This window comes from Cryptomeria japonica, chromosome 11, assembly GCF_030272615.1.
Source record: "Cryptomeria japonica chromosome 11, Sugi_1.0, whole genome shotgun sequence".
NCBI lineage: Eukaryota > Viridiplantae > Streptophyta > Pinopsida > Cupressales > Cupressaceae > Cryptomeria > Cryptomeria japonica.
The window spans coordinates 640,256,800-640,277,484 of record NC_081415.1 but is presented as its reverse complement, the minus strand read 5'-3'; the positions used below and the strand labels follow the sequence as shown (position 1 = coordinate 640,277,484).

At 37.1% G+C, this 20,685-nt stretch overlaps 2 protein-coding genes across 3 annotated transcripts in view; both read right to left on the bottom strand.

Moving 5' to 3' along the window:
* Positions 1-20,685, bottom strand: part of LOC131063183 (uncharacterized) — a 55,890-nt gene that overhangs the window by 8,144 nt on the left and 27,061 nt on the right. For both annotated transcript variants that reach the window (XM_057996973.2, XM_057996974.1), the window contains exons 6-9: positions 16,887-16,962; positions 15,174-15,260; positions 14,967-15,047; positions 14,810-14,842 (exon numbers count right to left, since the gene is read on the bottom strand). In XM_057996973.2, the coding sequence (XP_057852956.1) occupies positions 14,810-14,842; positions 14,967-15,047; positions 15,174-15,260; positions 16,887-16,962 (277 nt within the window). The remainder of the gene's footprint in view (positions 1-14,809; positions 14,843-14,966; positions 15,048-15,173; positions 15,261-16,886; positions 16,963-20,685) is intronic.
* LOC131063184 (uncharacterized) lies at positions 9-12,170 on the bottom strand. Its single transcript, XM_057996976.2, has 2 exons — positions 2,449-12,170; positions 9-731 (listed from the first exon to the last, which is right to left on the bottom strand). The coding sequence occupies exon 1, from the start codon at positions 7,167-7,169 to the stop codon at positions 6,216-6,218; it is 954 nt and encodes a 317-aa protein (XP_057852959.2). The 5' UTR covers positions 7,170-12,170; the 3' UTR covers positions 9-731; positions 2,449-6,215.

Genomic DNA, 20,685 nt, shown 5'->3' with positions numbered 1-20,685 from the left:
CATAAAAAATCAAGACAAAGTTCAATAGAAAATGATGAATGCAACAGTAATGAAATTTAAGACTAGAAACTCTAGACCATACACTTAAGAAAAAAGATGCAATTTTCACACGCCATCGCTTAGGAAACATACATGCAGACAACTTCGGAAGTATACGGAGCAATGGAACAAATGGATAATAAGTTAATACTAATTCTGCAAGTTTCATTCATTTGTAAGCTAGTTTTGCCTCTTTGAAAAGGCTAATGTCTACTGTAAATTGGAATTAGAATGCTTATATTTCCTTTAGAAATATGCATGCATGCACTTTGTACTTAAATTAGCATTCAGATTCTGCCTCGACAAATATTCATCATGCAAGATGTGTATGGAAGAAACCATTAATTCAAAATTAAGCTGTTATCTTTTAGATTTAGTTAAGGACTCTTCAAATGTTAGCAGGATGTTTTGAATTCAGTTTGTTACACATGGTGCCTATTCCTTCTTACTTTGGATTTTTGCTTCTATCTTTCCTTAAATCTATCAAAATTTGATTGTAAATAACTGTATTCTTGTCTAACATATTCCATTTCAAAATGGATTTGTTTAAAAAAGTATGTTCAGAGAATAAGCTACGCTTAGTGGAAAGGGAAGGATAAGTTACATGAAAATTCAACAAGATCAAGGAGAATGCAAAAAATAAAGCTAATTTGACAAAGAATATAAATGTGTTAGCTTTCAAGGATTTAAGGCTCTTCTGTAATGTCCCCATTTTGCGAGCATCAGAGTTTGTAAGAATTAGCCTATCATTTGACCCTCGTAGGCTAATAATTATTGATAGAGGGCCTCGTGTGGCAGTTACTTGGTGATTTGAGACATTACTCTTCAACTGGATTCAGGTTTTGGCCTTTGCACAGGTTTTTTGACTCAGATTGGCACACTTACTATTTATAGTAAGTTACTATTTTGGGAGAGTCAGAGTTCCTATTAATAGAAAGACACCTGAGCAGAGCTTATTGGCAGTGTCAACCTTGATTGGGCCTTTGCAGCTATTTCTAGACTCAATTCCACATACTTACTATTTATAGTAAGTCACTATTCAGGGTTTCTATTTTTAGACAGGCATCCAATCACATGGAGAATAGGGAGAGTCGACTCCTGGCTCAGACGGCTTAGCAATCAGACAAGTACATCAAGAGATATTAAAGTTTAAGTGACTTAAGTGATTTATTTAATATTTTAATATTATTATAAAGTTCTAAAGTAACTTTATAATAATAAAGTCACTTTAATATAATAAAGTGCATTAAGTGAATAATTTAATGTGGGAATAAATCTTTTATCCCACATTGGCCAGGAAGGTGTTTGAGCTCTCTTAAGGAAAGAATAAAAGGAAAGGCAAGAGTTCATTCTCGGCATCCAGTTGATGAATAGTATTTTGATTGATTTTTATTGTGGAGCCTAGGGCTTTCGCAATTTTCTTCTTTGATCATAGGAAACGAAAACTTCCTATTGATAGCAATTTTGAAGGTGTGAAATAACACCTGAATTATTGCAGTTGTGGGAAAGAATACTTCAGTTCTTTCATTTGTGCAAATTGGTGAAGTTTTCTACAAGGGTTTGAAGTTTATTGTTGAAGAACATTTATAGTTGGTTGTGAATCATCCTTCTTTGGCACATGGAGTTATATCATTCTTGTTGGGAGAGATTATCAACAAATTATTCAAGGTTTTAAGAGCAGATTGCAAGTTTGTTCTTGCTGCTACAGTGCGCATGAACAGTGCCGTGAACAGTGCGCTACAGTGCGCATGAACAGTGCCGTGAATAGTGCGCTACAGTGCCGTGAACAGTGCACATGAATAGTGCGCTACAGTAGTTGGAGTTCTATAGAAGGGGATTTAGAGAGGTTGAACAGCTATATATATGTGACAAGGGATTTGCATATGAGGAGAATCAAACCAATATATCAAGGCAGCCATTGAAATACCAGGTTTTCTATCTATGGTCATTGTATTAGAAAATCATTACTTCATTGCATCATTTTCTATTATGATTATATCATGAAATATTTGGAGGTTGCATATGTTTAATGGAGATATAATTTGCATATTCCACATTCAACATTGATCAGCCATTTAGCTTTCATGCCAATTGTTTGCTTAAATGCCTAATGGCTGTAGGTGTATTTTGGGATGCATGACAAGTGTTTGTCTTAATGTCAACTAGCTGTACTAGTTAATTTCAGTCATTACATATGTGTGGAAAGGTCTAAAACAGCTAGTATATCATTTCTATAACAACTTTGCATTGTTAGAAGCTTTCCATAACTTCATTTGCAGCCTACAAACCCAAAGAAGACAAAGAAAGAATTCACTACAGCGGCTTCAAACATTGTATGCCAAATGTTTGACAATATTCCTTGGTGTTCAAATAAGCAAAAACAAGGTCAGATTAGCCAAGGGATATTACATCTTCCACTAGAACTTTGTAGGTAAATTCCCTTTAATACATATTGTTTACCCTCTCGGGTGAATAACTTAAAAAGCACAGATAAAACACGTAATGCAAAATAATAATGCCATAGATATCAGATGCAATATATTAGATGTTATATCATTCATAATTCGTCTCTTTACAAGTTACATTTTGAAGTATATAAAGATACCGAGGGGGTGCGAGCGCCAACCATTGCACCGCAACTGCCACCCCTCGGTTGCCAACTAACCAACACAACAACTTAATTTACTATTTTTATTTTCGTGTACAATATTGCCGCCAACATCATCCCCCCAAAAGAAAAGAAGTCGTCTTCGGACGACTTAACACAAAATAGAGATGACATTAAATAGAACTGCTGACGCCGGTCGAGCCCGAAACTTATACACTTGCTGCGTCCTCGCCTGAAAACCCTTTTCTGCTACCATCTGATGCTCAAGTGCGGATTTCACCATTATTGCTTCTTTTGACATCAAAGTCCTCCTGTGCCTAAACCAAACTTGTCTGCAAAACATGCTTTTCAGTCTCAGCCTCCACCAACTGCTACTCAAATGATACTGTCTCCCTAGCCAATTTGTCCTCGATAGCCACCGGCGTTGCCCTCTCGGCATCCAACTCCTGGGTACGCTGAGCTACGTCTCACGCTAGTACTACCTCCAACCTGGTGGTCAGCTCCTCTCGAGCCCTCTCTGCATCCACCAAGGCAACCTCACGTCCAGCCGAGACATACTCCAAGTTCCTCAAAGCGTACCATTCATGCCTGGAGGTGGCCACAACCCTCTGTCAAAAAGGCTACGAGACACCTCAAATCCTCCATCACACTCCCCAAAGGCTGATAACTGAACTGAATAACTCTCTAGTGTCGTATGACTTCGCGTGTCAGCAATGCCTTCCCTCAAACTCTGTTTGTTCGCAACCTCCAAATCCGTCTCCCTCTACGGCTTATGGCTTCCCCGCCAATGCTTAGCTATAGGCTTCTTTCTCACAGTACGGGACAACCCAACACTTACCGTGCCTTCTTTGATGCCCTTTGCCCAACTCAAAAAGTGTATTGTAGCTCAAAAATAAACTGGGGGTCTGGGGGTAGTGCCCCCAGCGGGGTCGAGGGGCAGTGCCCCTCGTGGGGTCCTGGCTCCGATCATTTCTGTGATATTTTATGATGTCAAAACCCTTCTTCTCCACTCTAATATTTTCATTGTCTTGGCTCCGATGTCATTGAAATTTTTTTTTCACTCTGGTCGTCATCATCGTCATTTTTCCCCACCGCCAACACCAATTTACAACCCTCAGAACCACACGAAAGTCCATGGCACGCATCATTTCTGTGATATTTTATGATGTCAAAACCCTTCTTCTCCACTCTAATATTTTCAGCGTCCTGGCTCCGATGTCATTGAAATTTTTTTTTCACTCTGGTCGTCGTCGTTTTTCCTTGCCGCCAACACCAATTTACAACCCTCAGAACCACACAAAAGTCCATGGCGCGCATCATTTCTGTGATATTTTATGATGTCAAAACCCTTCTTCTCCACTCTAATATTTTCGGCGTCTTGGCTCCGATGTCATTGAAATTTTTTTTCACTCTGGTCGTCGTCGTTTTTATTTTTTTTAAAAGTTTCCTTTGTAATGTCCCTGATGGCACCCCAGCCATACAATCTCCTCATACGGTCAACAACAGCATTGACACCTCCAATCGTATGACCACCTTCCCATGCGGTCAACACCCCTCCACCGTATGGCTATGTGTTTGTTTGTGTGGGGGCTACGTGTTTGTTTGCGTTTTCTCCGCGCCTTTATTCCTTGCGCCAACGGTGGTTTCCACCGCACGGTGGTCCACCGTCGGTGTTGCCACCGTTCCACTGCACGGTGGGCCACCATCGGTGTTGCCACTGCACGGTGGGCCACCATCGGTGGTCACACTGACGGTGTTGCCACCGCCCGGTGGTCCCACCGCCAGTGTTGCCATCGCATGGTGGTGCTACCGTACGGTGGCTCCACCATGGCTTTCTCTTTTTTCTTTTTCTTCTTTTTTTTTTTTTCTTTTTTTTGTACGGTCGTCATACGGACCGCACTTTTTTTTTTTTCGAATTTCCCAATTTAGTTGTCTAGGGAGTCGTCAGCTCGGGTGCCCTGTCTTTGGGATCGCCCTTCATCCTTCTCGGTTTTCCTCGCCCAAGAGTCTCCCGCGTTGGTTCTGTGCCTCTCAAGTCGCCTGCCCGGCCTCTCGAGTCCCCTTCCATCCTATTGGGTCCCCCTCTGGACTCTCGGGTGTCCTTCCGGCCTCTCGAGTCCCCTGCGCGCTTCTTGTGGTAGGGTTTCAATTTGGACCCGTTGGTGGCAAGTCTATTTTCGATGGCCATCCGAAGACTTGGAACCACAAATTCTACAGGGACCACAGTCTCCTTCCCGTACATAAGAAGAAGAAGAAGAATAAAGATTTTGAAGGTTGTGGCCTTCCACACAGGGTTCCAATCGTTGCTGACACAATTGATCTTCGGATTATCTACGTCACTGAGGTTTGGGGCGTCTCCCTTCCAATATTCTATGTATTCTGGCAGGTACACCTTTGTTACTTGCTTTGGTTCCTCTACTTCGAGCCTGTAGCTCTGGAACATTTCATAATCCTCCATCTACCAATGGAAGAGCCCATTCAATGACCTTGTCTCATCCTCAGAGCACTCTCCTAGTTTGAGAATCCCTTCGTCGTTGGGCTCCCTGCAGTCCCATCCTTCGTCCCTCGGGTCGCCTTTTTCTTCATCCTCTGATTTCGAAGATGATGCCAGTTCCTCGTCAACAACCTGGGTCCTCAGATCAATGGTTAACTTCCGCCCCCCTTTCTCCATAGAAAGAGTGTTCTTTTTCCAGTCGTGGTTCACCTTTGCTGTAACCAGCCACCCTCTGCCTAAGATGGCGTCGTACCCCTTCTTCTTGATTGGGATTACCACAAAATCTAGTATGAAAGGTTGCGTGCCGATGGTGACCGGCTGGCCCATCAGGGTGCCGAGTGGCTTGATGCCGTGCTGGTCTACACCTACCAAGTTGAACGTGGGTGGCCATAGTGTTGGCTTCCCCAGCCTCTTCCACGTATCCTCTGGCAGTACATTCACCCCCGAACCTCCGTCCACGATGTTGTCTTTGAGGATAGCCTTGAGAATTCCCATCTCTACTACAGCAGGATGTCGACCACTATTTAAGGCCAACAACATTGGGTCAGCCGAGGGGCTGACCGAAACTTCCGCCCGTGTGGCACGCAAAGGTGCCTGCGTAGTGGATTGTATGGAACTAAAAATGGCGGTTTTTAACTGTGGCATTGTTTCTAGAAGGTCCTTTACCCTTATAGGTACTTCCATCTGCAATACTTGCCCAATGATGTTATTTTCCGCTTCTGTACGGGATGATGTACTCGCCACCTCGTTGTCCCATTGTTCAACCATCATCTCATGTTCAATATTGGCCTTTGCCTCCCGTAATCTCTCCTTCTCCGTACAGGGGTCGGGATAAGTGGCCTTTTTCGTCTCGGCACGGATGATCGCCAGTACTTCTTTCTCACCAGTCTTCTCAGCCTTCTCAATGTTGAGGAGATTAACCCCTACCTGTGGGCAATTTGCGTCCTCGTGGTCGCCTGGCCCACACCATCGGCAGAGGTGCTGAGGGGTGACTTCCTTTGTGCAATCACGGGCGAAGTGCCCCCACTGATTATAGGCCCTACATTGGATAATTGGCCGGCCCTTGGCATCATACTAGATATGGCTTCTGTTATTGTTATTGTTGCTATTCCTTCCGCCGCCGCGTCTGTTGTCTCGGTAACCTCCAGATGATGCCGTTGTGTTGGTTTGTTGGGCCGTACCCGCTGGTGCGAACGTTGTGGCTTGCTCCGTGAACAACACTTGGCTCATTTGCGTACTTCGGGTTTTCATGTTGTATGGGCACTCCTTGGTGGAGTGTCCCATCAATTGGCAAATCTCGTAGAATGCTTTCTTCGGGCAAGTACCCTTTGTGTGCCCCTCCTCTTTGCACTCAGTGCACCATATGTCCCCTTCGGTCCAAGTGGTGCTTCTCATTGTTTTGAATTCCCTCCTCATTCGCTCCATGTCTTTCTGGAGTGCTTGCACCCGTTTGCCAGCCTCGTTGTCGCTGCTGCTTTCCTGTGACGAGTCATCCTCCTCGGACGAGCTATCCTCCTCCTCCTTTTTCTTCAATGTCTTGGTCTCGCTCTCGAGATCCATCACTCTATTGTATGCATCTTCGTACGATGTAGGTGGAACGATTTTCATCTTTTTTCGGAGGGAATGCTTTAGTCCCTCCACGAACCATCGCTTTTTCAACCCATCTACTGGTTGACTCTCCATTTTTCCCAATAGTTCCTTTAGTCGCCAACTATAGGCTCGGATAGTCTCGTTCTTGTTCTGCTTCGTTCCATAGATCTCGGCGACTATTTCGTTGTCATCTCTCAAGAGGCGGAACTCTACCCCAAACTCTTCCTTCAGGTCGGGCCATGTGCCGACTTTGGCCTTGTCCATATCTGAGTACCAGTCTATGGCCACTCCTCTCAAGGTTGCTGGGAATTGTGTTACCCATTCATCTTGGTCGGTAACACCGTTCGTTGACCATATGGTTTCGCACGTTCGACAATGGCGAACGGGATCTTCCTTCCCATCGCCGTTGAACTTCGGCAACTTCTGTTTACTGGCCATCCCACCGCTCGGTCTCGCTCCTTTGGTGCCTTGTGTGCTTGTACCTGGTGATCCTTCGCCTCCACCTCCTGCACCTGACCCTCCACTCGTGGGTCCTCCGGAGAAGGTTGTTGACCCCGAACCGAACAGATTGCCTCTCGTACGGTATCCTTGTGCTCCCTTGGCACCGTCGGCCGTACCATCACCTTCGGTCGTCTCCCTCCAGTTGTCCTCCAAAATGGACAAATTTTTTAGTAGGTTTCTGGTAGCGTCAATCAAGTTTAGATTTCGCCTTGTTTGTTCCACCAACTCTTGGCGACTTCTTACCTTACGGTGGTGGTATTCAGGCGAACTGTAGAGGTCGCCTTCGGCACCCTCCGTGACTCCTAGGTTTCCTTCGAGCAACCCTACGACAGTGTAGAGAGTGTACTTCTCTCCGTCTATCTCTGCCTCCGCAACCTCCGTGACACCTCCTAGGTTCCTTTCGAGCAACCCCTCGGCCGGTCGTCCCTCGGCAAGCTGCCTTAGCCTACGCCTTTGTTCTACTTGCTGCTCCAGAATCAAGGCCCTCTACGCGACCTCCCACTCGTCCGTTTCTGTTTTTTATTTTATTTCTATCTTTATTTAATACATTGGGCATAAATCACTTCTGTACATAGCAAGCGCACGCCATGTACACAAAAAAAAACTTTAATTATTTTTCCTTTCGGCCACAATTTATCTCAACATTGTGCCGGGATTATTACAGGGTTCAATTTCCCCTTCGCCTCTTGCCATCACGCTCTGCATCCCATGATGATTTTTCCGTTTGCGTGTCGTCGGCCTCTGGGTTAATCTCACCGACGGGTAGGCCCATCGTGTTTGTGCGCCATCTGCGTTTTCCATTCCTGAGTACGTCTAGGCAACGGCACCGAATGTTTACCCTCTCGGGTGAATAACTTAAAGCACACAGATAAAACACGTAATGCAGAATAATAATGCCACAGATATCAGATGCAATATATCAGATGTTATTCCATTCATAATTCGTCCCTTTACAAGTTACATTCTGAAGTATATAAAGATACCGAGGGGGTGCGAGCGCCAACCGTCGCACCGCAACTGCCACCCCTCGGTTGTCAACTAACCAACACAATTACAACTTAATTAACTAGTTTTATTTCCGTGTACAATATTGCCACCAACACATATCACTATTAGGATCACCATTTTAGACTAAGGAATTTACACAATTGACTACATTATGTTCGTGACTAATTAGAAAGAAACAAATATTCTTTAAATAAATTAATGGAAACTAGAACCCTACATACATGTGTAAAACATAAAAGGAAGTTACCCATAATGAAAGAAAAAAGACAGAAATGCTGGAACAGGAATTTTCTTGTTATACTCATCAGCAATATGTAGCATCTTCAATGAGTATAGGCCTTCTGAATCAATGGATAGAGCTCTCTTAATCATCAGTACAAAATTTGATGTAGACTGATTACATGACGGATGCATCAGAAGTAAAAAACACAACCAACAAGGTTAAATATAAATAAGAAATCAAGTAAAGGAATATGCACATAATCATTCTCATATGATCATAAATGTATTATCTATCATATCTAGTTACAAGTATAACAAAATGCCAAAGCATCTGCCTACATCTATCTCCTCACTCTTACACTAGTCAATGTCCTTTCCTACACTACTGAAGTACTAGGATGAGGCAAGTAGTAATCATCTCAGATCACTCGTTTATACTGAAGCATATACAAGGAATAAAGATAACATCCAATAATAACTTGGTACTTGGAAACCAATTGAACCCACAATAGTTAGAGAATCAAGATAATGAAAATGTACCAAGCCCCTTCTGTGACTATTTTCTCTACAAATCTAATAGTTTATAGTCTCTTTGGACTCTCCATGTTGCTTTAACTATCCTTCAAATCATCTCTTTACTACACTGCAAATCATCCGAGTGCATCTCTCTTCTGTCACGGCATCAGATTTTACTTGATGCTGACGCCATTAGCAAACTTAGAAGACTGTATTCCAAAATTCATTTTCAATTGCATAGATCTTGACTTTGCTTCATTGATAATCTGTTAATAAGCTTATTTTTGTCCTGCTTGGTGATATCAACAACTTGTTTTGTTGCTTCATTATCACCGAACTATAATTCTTTAACATATTACTTTAACTGATATTTGAATTTCTTGTATATCTATTTTGATGACACTTGTCAATCATCACTGCCTGCAACTTTAATTTATCATGCATATATAAATATCACGGAAAAGTTTATGAGCTGAATTTCTGCTCCACTTCGATGATATGTATTCAGTTTGACTCCCCATCATTGTATAGAAGAGCTGATCAATGGCTGCTGTAACAGCTGAATTATGCATATTTTTGGTTGGAAACACTACCATCAATACCCACAAATGATCATTTGGTTTCAGTCGCTAGGCTTGTAGAAAGTATAATAATGATGCTATAACCATTTCACCATCCTTCGGAAACTTAAACAAAGTTTTAGTGTCCTTTGTTGACTTTGTTGAATGTTACTGCCATCATGCAAAATATGAACATTAAAGCTGCTCTATCAGTCAGTTGTATATTTCCCTCAATCTTTGATAATAGTATCTCCCTTCGTTTCTTGAAATCCTAAGCCACTATCTGATTTTCTTCCTCAGAGTATGGATAAGATGCTAGCTATGCGCTTTACACTGAATATACCTTCTGTATATGAGTCCCTGGAAATGCTTGAGCCAAAAAAAATGAGCTTAGAATCAGAGTATGGATAGAGCTAATTATGTACTTTAGGCTGAGATCTTACCTTCTGTATTCCAATCTGTGATCTGAAAATGCTAGTCGTAGAAATGAGTTTACAATATGGCTATATATGCTACTCACTAGAAACTATCAATTCTTCAAATTTTTCTTCCATTTTGTTCAAACATGTCGATCAACATAGATATCAAAGAAGATATGTAGTGACAGTACATTTCTGTAACTTCAAAATCTATTTCCCAGCTGCCCTTCTATGCTCAGGATTTCTTACAAATTTTGGATTGCAATTTCATACGCCATAACCATTTTTTAACATATTGGACACATGTATTGAGGATCCCACTGGGTCAGCTGATTATTTTGCTATTAAGAGGATTTAAGAATTTATTAGGCTTCTCATTTACAGATTGTTGATGTCATACATGGAAAGTTTCTATGCAAGAAACAATTAATTTTCATGGATCCCTAAAATTTGTTTTCTTCATTGTGTTCTCCTCAACTCCATTTCATGCAACACAATAACCTTACTAGGATCTCATTCTAATATAATCAAGAAGTACTACGCTCATCAGGATAAGAGTTTTATGATTATCTAATTTGCACACAAGTGCTCAAAAATAGTATTCTTATTCCTCTAGGTCAACATCGACCCATGAGGAAGAAAAAAACCATAAACATAATGAAATAGTTAGGAATTCACAAGTCTTTTATGTCATAAATTTAGATCCACTTATATCAGCTAAGAAAACCGGTTCAAATGGCCATAATGTTTTTTTTGGCCAACTACATTGATCTCAAAGAAATTAGAGAAGGAAAAAGCTAAGTACTCAAATGAGAAAACAAGACACAAGATGATGTAGACATTAGTGAATTGACAGACTATTATGTGGTCTTGTGGACATAAGAGAATGTAAAAACTAGTTCAAAGGGCCATATTCTTTTTTTTTCCCAAATATATTGATCTCAAGAAAATTAGAGAAAAAAGAAATGCTCAAAGGAGTAAACAACGTGCAAGATTATGTACACCATTGAAATGACAGACTACTGTATGGTCTAATGGCATAAGGCAATGTCAACACTAGTGAAGTGAGAGACTATCATATGGTCTAGAAGACGTAAGATTATATAAACGCTACTGAAATGGGAGATAATTGCATGCTCTTGCAGGCATCAGTACAGGTAAGTTCTACTGAAATAAGAGACAGATTTATAGACTTGAATTCCTTGTTCCTCTCCTCTCCAAGTTTCAAATTAGTGTAGCTCTCAGTAGCTTTTTGCACTATGGATGCCTTATGGAGGTTCAAGTTTGACAAATGATTGTTCTCAAAATGATATGCAAATGTGAACAAAACTAATTAGATATGCTATGAAATGAACTAAGATTTATTTTTGTCCAAAATGACAATATATGTTATTTATGCTAAATGCTCTTTCTCTAAAATTCACTATAATGTAAATGCATACAAGTTTTCAGGATTTGGATTATGAAAAAATGGGCTCTATTTATAAGAAAAATGGAGCAATGGATGGTTGAGATTGAGTAATCTCAACAAGGGTCAGGATCCATGTGAGGACTTTCAACCCAATCCCAGGATGACAAGTGTCAACATGAGATGAGTTGAGATGAGAGGGAATAAGCATTAAATGCTTGACATGACCTGAGAGTTAACTTGGGAGGTAAGGTTAAGGTTGGGTTGAGTGAATAAATTCATTATCCAAAGAATAATGCTTTTATCCAATAGATAAACTCTTGTGCAAAGGTTAAAGGGATAACCATGGTCAAAGCAATAAATGCTTGAGGACACATGGGTTATATGAGGGTTAAGTTAGGGGTCAAAGTCCCTAACCATAGGTACAAGTGGATTTAACCATTAATGGTCATGTAAGAGCCATGAGTGGTTTGGAAGACTTTAGAGGTTAAATTGTTGAACACACAAAACATTTAATGCTTTTCAAATACTTTGAGTCTTTGAGAAGTGACTCCAAGTTGCTTAGGAATGTGACAATATTTAGGGAATGGATTAGACTAATTAGGAAGGGGTTTAGAAGAATCTAGAAGGGGATTAGGATTGCAAGTGGGTTTGGTGGGTGAGGAAAAATAGGATTTTTATTAAAATAAAATTCATTTATTTCAACATATAGGTGCAATTTGCATTTTTAGGAGAATGCAAGTGGGGTGGGGAGGGGGGGTTTAATGATTTAAATAAATATTTTATTTTATTTATTTAAAAGAGGAAAGAGGATTAAATTGAATAAATATGATTTTATTCATTTAATTGATAATGAATTTGGTTTAATGAATTAATTAAAAATAAATTGAATAATTTATTTAATTAATGAGAGAATGCTTGAAGATGAATTAATTAAATGTTAATTTAATTATCTGTTGGCTAGTGGGTTTTTAATCAAATAAATAGCAAAAATTCATTTAATTAAAATGGACAGATTTATGTGACTACATAAACTTATTTATATTCTCTATTGTATATAACTTCTTGTCATAAGGAGTTTTCATTATGAAACGCTTCAATGGCTTTTTAAATATTATAATTTCTCCCTCTAACCTATAGCTTTTTCAAGGCACATAATGACAGCCCACCAGGAAAGATAATTCCAAACTGTCATTGCATCAACAAATTTAGAAAGAATGTAGCAAACTACCATTGCATCAAGTAATGCATAAAAAAAGCAGATAACTACCATTTCATGAAGAAATAGAGAAAGAAGGTAGCAAACTAGCATGACAGACAAAAAAGGCCAACGGACATATCAAAATTTGGTAGCCATCCGAGGCTTCTTGTAAATCAGCTCCACTAGTTGCAAGCTAATGTTAACAACAGAAAATATAAAGAATCTACTTTTGACTCAAGTTGGGAATGCAAAAAGCAAAAGGGAATCCATGTAAACAGGTTTTCAAATATTTAATCCATGTTTAAATTTATTTGTACTTACAGTAAAATTGTTAGAGGCATAGTAGCATTCCATGTACACAGCATTTACACAACAATCTGAAACAATTAAGTGAAATTTATTTACTTGGGTTTAAAATGGGAAAAGCTTGATAAACTAAAACAAACTAAAATATTGGTTAAAAGGGGGAATAAAACACTGTTACTTTTTTTTATACCAAAGATAGTGCATAGAAGTGGAAATAAACAAGGCATAAAAATGGAAATTTGTTCAAGATTGTCAGTTACAAATTGTAAATCTTGTCTCAATCCAAGATTATCAATAAGTCTCAAATTCTCAATCAATTAAAATTTCAATTTAGAATCTTTGATTTGCAAATTCTAATTATTTGATGTCCACAATTCATCAAATCTTTGATTTGAAAAGTCCTTAGTGCACCTGTACTTAAAATGTTTTTGAAGGCAAATTAAGAAAAATAACTGGTTACAGGAAAAAGATTTTATTTGAACACTTGTCAACTATGTATGTGTTTTTTAGAATTTTACCCTGTTTTGGGAAGAATATAGGGTGCCAAGTTGGATTGGCATGGTCTAAGTGCTGCTCAGTGATCAGTTGCAGTTTTTTGCTGATTTTTGCTTCCATGATTAGTGTATCTTTTTGCACAAAACACAACCAGGATAGGATTGGCAAGACTAATCTTGTGTGGTAGTTTTAAAGTGGCTAAAGTACAACCACATATGAAAATATATAAATAAAGAGTTATCGTCAATAAACAATGCTCTCATTTTTGTGGTCATAACATGCAAATATGACATGGTGTCATAGCACTTAATTTCTTGATTCAATGGAAGAAAAGATGTTATCACTGAATGCCATCGAGCTTTAGCAGACAAGGATGGTGTTTCAACAATAATATCTTGCCTTATTCATCCAGATCAGGAAGATGCATTACTGTATGTGGAGAACATCAGTAGCAAGAGCAAAGGCCCATGTGGAGGATTTTGGAAGAGAAAATTTTCTTGAGGAGTTTAATCATATGGTCATGCATCTATATCCATGCCCAAGAGGATAACTGCTCCAGTTAGTTTCTCATCTTTCTATTCAAGCCATGATTCATGTGTTGGATTTCAGTGCAGTATATCATTGTGGATGCATTTGGCAATTTAACATAGGAAAAAAAATACTTTTAATAAGTCCCAGTATTGACTCTTTGAGAAAACAAAACTCCTTGAAATATTTAACAGGTTAACTTGCTGTCATAAACATTCTCAATTAATTAATTTTCCATCATCAATCACCACAAACATGTTAATTGGCGGAGTCACATGCACACACTTTGATAACTATTATGATAGCCTAATAACATAGGCTCATCCCAGATCAAAAAGTAGGGATTACTTGTTTCATTTGTTGTGGATTCTTCATATAAGGCTTAAGTGGCTCAACAATGCCAAAAAAGTGGAATGCATAAGAGATTGGAAACACACAGCTGATCAGTATTTAATGCATAATCGATTTACAAAAAGTTAGATTTTGACAAGATATGAAAGAAAAGTTGATTTTTTTTAACATACAATGGTCTTCAATATTTTTTTATGTTGATTATCAAAGTGATGCAATCAAGGGAAATCGTGCAATCAAAATATTTGGAAACAGATACACCACCACATGAGGTAACATGCATATTACCCAAGTAATGAAACTAAAATAGATATTAACCAACTATAAAGAGATTCCAAGCTCAATTATAGGACAATACATGATTTTCCTTTTCAGCTATATGAGAGGGAGCAATTACTCAACTTGATGTGAGAAAGGTAACTTATTTGCATCGTACATAGATAGCAACTCATATACCTTATTTTAAAGTTCAGCTTATCATTGTCTTTAATCATGTGAAATATTTATAAGTACATATAAAATATTGCAAGAGGAGAAGAAAGAAATAATGACAGAAATATTACCAGAGGGGACCACGCAATGCCATACAACAAAGTCTGTGGCAACATGCACAATGGTTAATAGATTTTCAATATTATAGTCCTCTACAAAATAAGAGAAATTAATAAATTGCATTCAACCAGAGAAGTAGGAGATAGATGAGCTTGAAATGTAGCATACATGTAGGAAGCTGGCAAGCAACCCCACACAAAGGAGCTTCTTCTCTCCAACATAACGTGTCAAGAAGGGCATTAGAAACAACTGTAAAAACATCATAAATATCAAATTTCCATAGCAATATTCTGCATATGTTACATATGCAAGAATACCCAAAAATGGTTTGCTCAAACCATAAACTACTAATCAAACAAGAGCATTAGCATTAACCTGTGATACTGCGCCTGCAACTGCAGCAATCAACATTAGATCTGCAAATTGATCCTTGTCAAAGGAAAACTTTGCTTTCAAATAGTACTGCAACCAAAAAACAAAGATCTGTTGAGACACTGTAAAATATATCAACCAAAAGATTAGCAGAAATATTTTAATCAAGGATTAAAACAATATGAAATGTGTATTGTCCTTTTAGTAGCATGGTTTGCCATGATTTTTACTTCATCACCTATAGCCATTACACTCAGGATACAATTCCCTTGAAATATCTCGTAGTGGAACTAAATTTATTCAGCTTTGCTTTGGTTTTGTGTCATACAATGATATGTGCCATGTAGGGTCTCTTAACTTTTAGCCATATACACTATGAAATGAAGACACAACGTAGTATAGGAAACACCACATCATGCAGAAACTCAAAATAAATGAGAATAGAGTCTTTCCAATTAATAGTTTTCATAATGTACAATAAAATCTCTAGGCCTGAACTATGATGATAGAAATAAATATGTAATCCAATGCATCCAAGTTATCTATAACATTCTTTCCATGAGGAAGTATGATAACTGGGGACAACTACGACCTTCATAAATCATCTACATAAATGCCCAAACTTAAACAACTCATGCTCGAACATCATCAATAAATGAACCTTTTATTATATCTAAAATAGAGGTTCATTTATTATATCTAAAATAGATTTTATTCTGTTTTTTTTATGAATATTCCTACTTTACTTTATATTAAACTAAAAATAGTATAATAGTCACAAAAAAGGTAGGGTGGTAGAAAAGCACACCCACAAGTCTAGTGGGACATAATCTAGAACAAAGACAATAATAACAACATTAAGCAGCTATTGCTGCACCAGTATTAAGCAGATCTTTTATTAAAAAATTATGTATGGAGATCATTTTTCCTACTAAATCCCTATATCCACATAAAGCGATCAGATAATTACTTCCACGATATTCATCTAGCACAGATCAGAATTATGGTAATTACTAACTGCCCTTGCATCCTTGGTTAAACTTTTCTTATAATGTAAAATAACCAGATACAATAATCACTTATAAAGCTGCATTTCTTGCCCTCAAACTGTCAATTCTTACTTTTTATCTGTTTGCTAAGTTAAAGTATTTATTATCCACTCCAAACAAAATGCATTCCTTATACTCCAGAACAAGGTGTAAGATGAAAGTAACTTAAAAGAAAAAAGGAATAAAGAATTTTGAATTTTTAAAAATCCAAGTTATATCAAATTTCAACAGTATTGATCACACTTCCAGTGAAACCTTCTGAATCCCGTCAGTTAAATAGATGATTGTCTGCACAATAAACAAAACATTGACATATCGTACTGCATTTGGCATTTAAAATAAAAATTCCGGAGGTTTATTAATCCAAGGTGATGTCAAATTGGTCATAAATCTGCAAATGACTTAGTGTGCTTAAAATTTCAATATTTAAAGACCAGTTTATAACAATATTGTCTTGCTAAAAATGTGTGAAGAAGATAGCCCTTCATATGTCACTATGTAAAACTCAGTTAAGAAACAAAGTTGGCAATACTTGTCAATAGCTTCTTATGCTCTTATGGAATAATAATAAATGCATGCCCATAATTGTTTCCTCGTAAAGCATACAAAAAATGACATTTTTGGATGGAGTACTGAGAATGCAGAAGAAAGTCAATACATGTCATACCAGCAAGGAACCCTGTAACCCAGCCTCACCAAGGTTGCTGAAGAATGTTATAACTGAGACTTGTGCCAAAATCAAGCTACACCAACAGTGAAAAAAAGATCAGGAAAAACAATTTCACCCAAGTGAAATATATCTTAAGCCTATGGAATTAAGTTAATATTACCATTGTTTTCTGCAAACAATTCTGATGAATGTAAAAAACATTAGGAGAAAACTGATGCACAGAATATGTTATTACAGTTAGAATGCAAAGACACAACAATCCTTTAATCTGTTAAACAATAGTTGAAAATGGGTAAGAAAACAATTATTTATCTCTTTAATTTTCATTGCAGACAGGATAATCAATGTTCCTTTGTTCCAAAGGCAGAAGATTTATCTGTTCCAATTGCTTCCCTATTGTTTTTGTATGCAATATTCAGCAAAGAAAGATACCTGAGTTTGAAAGACCAATACCACATCCACAAGTACACAGAAATAGTTTAAACTTATATAGAATAAACAAAGCTTTAAAAGGCACAATTTCTTTCTCACAAACTCTAGTAACTACTTTCTCTATGACATAACCAAACCGGCTTATTTACATTACACCTTCAAACAATTTTCATAAGTTATATTGGTTTATCCTAATAGTTAAGTTGCCAGTTTGGGTACAGGTTTGGGGTTCTGGTTCATCAATTCAGAAGATTTTTTTTCCCTGGGTTTGGTACAACGAAGTACAGCCAAACACAAACACGTGCACACGCATATTAGTTTCTAAAAGTTAAATTAAGTCTAAAGAGTTGTGATCAAGTAATTAAAGTAGTGGGTCCTAATTGTGTAGACCAAATTTCAATTCTCCAAAAGTGACATTTAAGGTCAAATTCTTGGTGGAGATTGTTTGGCTTCAAGTGGTAATTTCTGAAGTTGTTATCAATGTGAATCATATAAAACATTACAATGCATGGAAATCAATAATGTGTAACACTTAAGATAGAATTTGAAGATCAATGCAATGCCCATCATTACGATACGAAATGCAATACAAGCTTGAGTTGGAGGTTGGAAATGCATAACCATGGTCCACCTTCATATACTTTTTAGGTGACATATGTCCATCCATAAAGTCATTAATCTCTTTAGATATTTGTAGGCATTACCTCACATGTCCTCTACTTAGTAGATATCCAAGCACCGATTCCTTATCTTTCTTTGTCAAAGTAAAGCCAAGCTATGGAGGAGCATGAAATCTTATCTACAAGAAATGTTTGTTGGAGACAAGACATTCAAATGCCAAATGGTAATAGGCTCATCTGTTAAAACTTAAAATTACCAGTCCTCAAAAAACATTTGCATGTTAAAAGGAAAGTAATAGTAATCTTAAAGAGAAGTTAAAGGTAGAGTTTGCAATCCATATAGAAGCAGCCAGGGATTTTCAAAACTTGTCAAAGCCAAGCATTGGATGCCATTTTAGTCACGAATGGGACACAACATTCATTCATCCTTCATTAATCTCTTCTATCGTAATTTTTTATTTTAAATTCCATGAAAACATCTTTTGGACTAGGTTGGGATTGAAATTATTTGGGAGAAGTATACATTGGGTTTTCTATATCCTTTAATATTTGTGATGATGTTGATTTTCCTTTTGGTTTAACAAAAGGTTTGGCCAGGATTGACCCACGAGAAACCCATGGTGCCTAAATTTAAATTTATCTTAACATAAATTTAAATGACATTATTGTTAATTTAATTATAGGTTCTAGTTTGTATATTGTAAATTGCTATGTCAACTTGTAATTATTTATGTAGCAATTATGTGTCTATGTTGGTTTTAAAGTAACAAAAATCTCGTTTAATAATTTAGAAAATTGTGTTAAATATGTGTATGTGTTTTTTTATGAATGTCAGATTCAGCTGTATCTGTATTAGGTGTCTTCAAAAATGGCCGCATCGATATTTAATACTGTATCTGTATTTGTATCTGTATTTGTGTCCACGCAACTTTGATGCAAATAAAATATTATCATATAATGATTGATGGCTGGTTACACGGAAGTTAAGCATTATGCTGTTCTAAAAAATAGTAGAGATTTACTGGATTTGCATGATTTTTTCAGCTACCTAGGACTTACACCTGACCTTAACCAGATAATGTGTGGCCCACTGGGTTTGAAATTTGTTTCTATGAAGTACTGGAAGATAATTTACATGTTTCAACTTTTTTAATTTAGCAATGAATGCCACTTGAATGTTTTTCAATGTTGTTTCCTTGTGCTGACTACATAAAAATATTAGTGGGTGCTTCCTTGGACATTTGAATTTTGTCACGAGCAGCTGCAGGTGTTAAGGAAAGAGGTGACTGATAAAAACCACGCAGTCCTATTTCTTATGAATAAGAGAGCTAAGTATATTGAATTGTTAAATACCTACATTACAGTATAAGAGTAAAGTTATTATAAACTATTTTACTGAAGAAGTACAAACTTTTTGGGGTGAAGTATTAGTAAAAACAGAAAAGTCTAACATTTGATAGAAATGAACCTAATGCATTGTGTAGAACTACTGTTACTAGATGGCGCCAATTTTCAATCTTTGAACACTATACTACTATAATATGAAACCACCCTAATAGATTTTGAGCTTCATCTTAGTAGGCTCTTCTTTACCCCAAAGTATTTTTGATAAACAAAGTATTAAATAATCATCTATTTTTCGAAGATTTTATTGATTGTTTATTCTCATATTATTGATTTCTCTACTTTATTATTTCCTATAAATAACTGCTAAACAAGCTCAATTTATATTGTATGTATTCATGTATCTCCTTCCTCACTTAAGCATTCTTGTTAATACTCCATTCGACATCTCTCTTGCTTGGCATAGTGATGCAACTTTATTGAATATGCAATAAAGTATTAGTAAAAACAGAAAGTCTAACATTTGATAGAAATGAACCTAATACATTGTGTAGAACTACTGTTACTAGATGGCGCCAATTTTCAATCTTTGAACACTATACTACTATAATATGAAACCACCCTATTAGATTTTTAGCTTCATCTTAGTAGGCTCTTCTTTACCCCAAAGTATTTTGATAAACAAAGTATTAAATAATCATCTATTCTTCTTAAATTTTCTTGATTGTTTATTCTTGTTACTACTCCATTCGACATCTCTCTTGCTTGGGATAGTGATGCATCTTTATTGAATATGAAATTTCAATTTGCAATATTCAGAATGTCTGTCAGATTCTATTCTCTTTTCTTGCAAACGTATATGTATTATGCTGTTTAAACAAATAGGCATTACCTAATAACTGGATTACTGTGGGAAATTTCAGGCTTTCAACACAGTACAAAAGAAAATTTCAAAAAGAAAACTGCTTCTGAAAACCAATCAATAAATTGTTTCTGACATGTTAAAAAGTTTCTCAGCCATGGTTCAAAATTTAAATACATCGTGGTTTATTTTCTAATGAAACACATAACAAAACATAATACTACTTTCATCAATTTAACTACCAGTCTATGAGTTTATAGCCAAAAGTTAGCAACCTTTCTCAACTGATTTAGTAATGAATGATCTCCTTTTAATGAATAATTTTATACAAGTGGTGATCTTTAAATAACTTAACAGTTGTGGTGCAACTGCACAACATTTCCTAGAAATGCAGAACACTATATCAGGTAACAATCTTGATACGTGATAACCTTTTTAACATTATCAGGCATAAACAGCCCAAAGAGATTTATTTGATCAATTGAACAAGATATGCTAAGGACAGAGAGATTTTTGTAAACTAGAAAAATATTCAGAA